This window comes from Chelon labrosus, assembly GCF_963514085.1.
Source record: "Chelon labrosus genome assembly, chromosome: 5".
Taxonomy (NCBI): Eukaryota; Metazoa; Chordata; class Actinopteri; order Mugiliformes; family Mugilidae; genus Chelon; species Chelon labrosus.
Window position 1 is genome coordinate 16,108,481 of NC_140341.1, and position 5,238 is coordinate 16,113,718.

At 41.4% G+C, this 5,238-nt stretch overlaps 1 protein-coding gene across 1 annotated transcript; it reads right to left on the reverse strand.

The window, feature by feature from the left end:
• Window positions 1-315: 315 nt before the first annotated feature.
• On the reverse strand, window positions 316-4,277 carry fastkd5 (FAST kinase domains 5). The gene is made up of 2 exons (XM_084545492.1): window positions 4,198-4,277; window positions 316-3,355 (listed from the first exon to the last, which is right to left on the reverse strand). Exon 2 carries the CDS (start codon window positions 3,341-3,343, stop codon window positions 968-970), a length of 2,376 nt encoding a protein of 791 aa, XP_084401618.1. The 5' UTR covers window positions 3,344-3,355; window positions 4,198-4,277; the 3' UTR covers window positions 316-967.
• Window positions 4,278-5,238: the final 961 nt, after the last annotated feature.

The window sequence follows — 5,238 nt, forward strand, 5'->3', positions numbered from 1 at the left end:
TTTATTTATGCTGCATTATTATTACTTTTATTAACTTGACTGCAGACAATTCAATATATGATGGAATATCCTTAAAGGTTTCCTTCTTCCATTAAAGGCATTTCAATTTTTTATTTTTTTTTTTAAACAGTCTCCCAAGCTTATTTCTTTCCTATAACGATTCCCCAATAACAAATTCTTCAAAAAAATAAAGCATGTTTCCCCCTCCCCCCCCCGTAAGTGTATTCTTAGTAAGAGATCAATACCATGGGCATTAGGTGTCACCGTCATCAGTCTTAAATAACACTGTTCAAAACACAAGAGCAACTTCATCAGTACAGATGGCATTTTTTTATTAAAACATAAAAAGAATACCACAGTGACACGTGTGGAATTTAGAACATTGATCAGAATAAATATGAATTGTGGAGTTACACCCTACAAGTGGGGAGGGAATTCGGCTCCCCATTTCCGACCGAGCCGGCAAGAACATAGAGATGAGGCAGATCAGTCTCTCTGAGGTTTGTAATGAAACTAATTCTGAATTACGGGCGGATGTTTCTTTTAAATTGTGACCATTGACTCTAATGTGAATTAATTTGATTCCACTTTTTTATCAGGCTAGGGCATGCAATATTAATGTTTCCTTTGTGAAATTACAAGAGATTTTACTGTTCAGGAGCAGCCTCACAACCACTATGTTTCATTCCGAATTCACACCCAGGCAGCCATACAGTAGCACATGATGCAGATGCACTCTGGAAGGCAGGATTTATTTCAATTTGCAACATTTCTACAGTCTTCACAAATATTTATTTCAAAACAAAGATTTTTATGAAACATATTTTTAAACTTAAAAAATGTCACGGGTGGCTTGAGGTTACAGACTTTTTTTTTTCTGTGCACATAGTCTTTTCAAACTAAATCTTACCCAGAAGCCATGCAGTCTGAGTTTTGTGGACTTTGGCTCTTCTAGGTATGAGAATCATTACCGTTTGTTATAGATTTTGCAGTGCAGGTAACCAAGCTTTTCAGCCCTGCTTTTTCTTAGCATGGGAAACCACTCATCATAACCAAGCTCTACAACCCTAAAGCCTGCCATCTGCAACTGTCTTCTCTTCATGGTTTGAAATCCCACCAACTGGTTTGACTGAATGCAGTAGTGGTTCCTGCTCGAAACCTGGACAGCAATTTTGACTATGCCTTTGTTAGTTTTTGTGATTTTACCGGTTAGGTCTAACGCTGTGTCGAAAAGTCTCACACCTTCATCAGGCTGTAGTCTAAGAAGAGATGTGGGCGTAACCCTAGAAGATGGCGTTGAAGGGGCTGTGGTGGGATTTGTATTTGTTAATTGTGCTAAAAGCTCATTAGTTATGCTTACTCCTACATTTAAGTCCCCCCAGCCTTGATTAGAAGGTAATGTAGATGCAGCCTGTTCTGGAGATGTTGGCTTCACAGGTATGGCCTGTCCAGTGTGGTCAAGATGTACTTCCAGGTCAACGGAGCGCATGTGGGGCAGGATCATCCTCTTACATACAAACTTCTCTCCTCCAAGCAGATCTTGCAGACCATATTCTGCCTCCTCGAACTCTGGTTTCTGGCACACATCTGATTGGGCAAACGTCCACAGCATTTCTGCCGCCTCTTCTTTAATATCACAGCTTAACCGCGGACCAGTCCACTGAGGCACCTCCAGACCTACAGCCCCATCTAAAGTGAACAAGTCTTTTTTCAGATCCATTTCTGTGTATTTCATCGCTAAGTTGACGAAGTCCGGGCACAGGGCTATTGCGATGAGGTCCTCTGGGAAATGTGAGACAAAGGCCAAGCCAATAAGACTGGTAAGCAGGTGCTGTGGGTATCTTTGGAATTCAGTCATCTTCTGCCTCATGGATTCTGTAAGGCTTGGATAGAAGCTTGGACTCTGCTTTGGCAAAAACCCCAATGTGCCAAACGACCAAAGAAGTTTGGACGTGTCTTTACTCCTGCAGTGTGGAACTAGTGAAGGCACTCTCTCAGCAATAGCAGTGAGGATGGCATCATTCTTGTAACGCAGAGCTGAACAGGTCAGTGCCACGTGCATCAGCCCCTGGACACCCATACCGGGGGCACGTAGAGGAACTTCCTGTGCCATGGCCTCCATCCATGCCCCGTGATACAGATAACTGTAACGTATGTATTTCATAACATTCACTATTGCAAAGTCACTCATCTCCTTCACAAAAGAGAGTGCCTTGTCGACAATGCGAGTCACTGAACCCTCAGAAATGGAAGTTTGGCTTTTAAAGAGACCCAAGCTCACGGCGCCAACCTCCTCAGGGTATAGTTGTTGTAAATGACACATGAGAAGCTGCTCTAAGGGACGGATCAAGTCTTTTGGGCAGTGCCTGCCTTCTCCTATTATATAAATCAGCTGGACCAGGTCAGCGACCTCCATCTCTCCCAGATGCAGATGGACTGAGTCATAGAGGTGCTGTAAAAACTGGGGCACCTGCTTCCCAATACAGCGCCACAGGTCAGCGGCAAACATCAGGTGATGTAAACTCATCTGGTTGGCCCTACGGATGAGCTCAGCCTCGTACGGCTTGAGTACAGTGTGGGCAGGGGGCAAATCCAACCACACAAACGACTGCAGCATCTCCAGCAGCTGGCGTTCAGTAAAGAGGCGAAGGTGATCCACAGAATATCGGAGTAGCATGATAAAGCGTTGGTCACGACGCACTAACGGCAGCTGGTCTGGGTGCAGCCGACTGAGCTCCAGAAACAAACTCGACACATCAGACGGTTTCATGTTGCCCTTTAACAGAGACGCTTTTTTGAGCAGCAGAAGGGCCTCGTCCCATTTGATTGGGTGAGGCCTCTGGGTTTGGTCAAGTGAAACAGAGGCATACTCCGGTCTGCATTTAAAGAACGCACGCGAGTCCACTTCAACATCCGGTGCTATGGGATTTTTGTGGTGGGGTGACACTGAGCGTACCTCGGGTTCTGGGCATTTGTTGAAAGCCAGGTCAAGAAGTGTGTTTTTTGAGCTTGAGAGATGTCGAGAGCAACTCACACTGTAGCGATTGCCCTGTTGCCAGAAGGAAGGCGCATGAGCAGGGAAACATTGTTCGTCTTCATCATTATCTGCTTGGCTGTGGGAGGCTGCAGTGTTACACGCAGAGTGATGATACGATGAAGGGCTGTAAGGCAGCCTGTATCCTTCCGGTAAAAAGGCATCCTGGGGTTGCAGTTCTTTTTTCTTTTCCTCCTGGTCATCAGTCTCAGTACTGGGTTCAACATGCATGTGTCGATCCTGGACTTTTCTCAAGCACGGGAGGTAGCGTAGCCTGGGCACCCGCCGCCACAGCACACAGGCAGCCATCAATGTGCCAGACTAAGAAGACAAAAGCATGATTTTAATAAGTAGTTACACCAAAACAAAAGCATTAGGTCAACCAAACACACCATTTCTAATGTGACTGGCAGCGGGCAGTAGTATACTGTATAATACTTAAAAACACTGCCTAGGAACCTTCATCTATCGTCATTAATATTTCTGTGTGAATCCCATTTGTTTGTGTGAATGAATAGACACACATGAAGTAGTTTTGAGAATCTGCATTAAATTTAAAGTTAAAAACTGTTGGTTGTCACGTTTGGACACCTGATTAGAGTCATCATTAATATTATTAGCTCAACAAGTATCATTGCTTCCTGCTGATGCGACAAAATATTGGTTAAGAGAACTATTATTGTATATTAAGTGAATAAGGGGTCTGACACCATGTTTTCAATTAGGAAAACTGTTTTCTATTTGTCCCATTCCATTTTGAAGAAAAAACATATGACATTATTTTATAGCACGAGAACCTAGAAAAGTCTGACTGTACACGTTACCCATCTTCAATATAAACCATGGCCATACTTCTTCAGCACATTAATACTGTGACTCTGTAATACCTTAATTTAATGCTGGTATTGTGACTGTAGTCGAAGTGCTCTCATTAAATGAGTGTTTTTACTGTGTTAATAAGTAGATACCACCGCATGTTAAGTGTCTTAAGCAGTGTGTCCATCAGTAATCCAACAGCGGTCACATTACTACGACTGTGGTGGTTTGACCCAGCAGGTAGGGTGAACTTACACTTTAAAGTTGCTAGTTGCCCCGCAAATAAATTCTCCAATAAACCAAGTCACGCACGTCTGTATACACCTTTACTGTGTCGCTCCACTCACCTTGCACTGACATGAGCCTGAGCAGAACCCTCATGTGGAAGGAAGGAAAAAAAAGTGTTGAACTGTTCCGCACTGACGCTACATCTATACCGGAACTCAAGCAACCCGATTTTCAAAATAAAACAAACACGACATTGTAAGCCAGATGATGTAGTATTAAAATTATTTAACACATTGTGTGTATGTTATAATTGTAATTTATTTTAATAGTAACTAATACATTTACTATTAGAACTAGAGAGTATTATGAATTACTGTAAAACCAACCCGTCAGACTTGTAGTATTGTCTTATTGTGGCGGGTGGACGTAGCTTCCGTAGAGAGCAGCCGTAACTGAATATCGCGTGACCTATGGCAGCTGGGTAGGTTCAAACGCCAGGGCAAGGAAACGCAATTTGATAGGGGAGACAACAAAACAGCCAACTAGACTAGTAAACAAGGTGAGGAGAAATAACACTGACCAGTTCTGTACTCATAATTAAAGCATTTTTTTTTTCTGCCAAGCAGATAGTCATAAATACTTTTAATGTAAGCTAAAACAGCAGAACTACTACCATTTAAAAGAAACCAAATATACATTTAATAATTTCTTAAATTGAAATTATAATTTATAATAGGCACTATTATGTTATGTTATGTTATGTTAAAAAAACAGTTCTGTCCCATACATATTAATAAACTACATGATTACATACAATAGTATGGCCATCTAATAAACTGAATTCTGTGGCTAAAAACTTTTTTTCCAGAAAACAAACAAACAAAAAATAAAAAGATAAAAATCTTAAATCATAAAAGAGAAGCCCGGTAGTTTGCTATACTACATGTGTTTGTTTTATTCTTGACTTTTCTTTCTTGTTTAGTCTTTTGCAACTGAAAAATAAGTCGGTGTTTTAACTAAACACAGGACATTTTTACACAGCACATAGGTTCATTTTACAGTTATATATATTTATTTTTTGCAAACAGGTGCATTTTAAAAAGTCATTTTTTTCAGTCATCTTTTCTGTTTGACCATGATTGCTTCTTCAAACTAAGGTA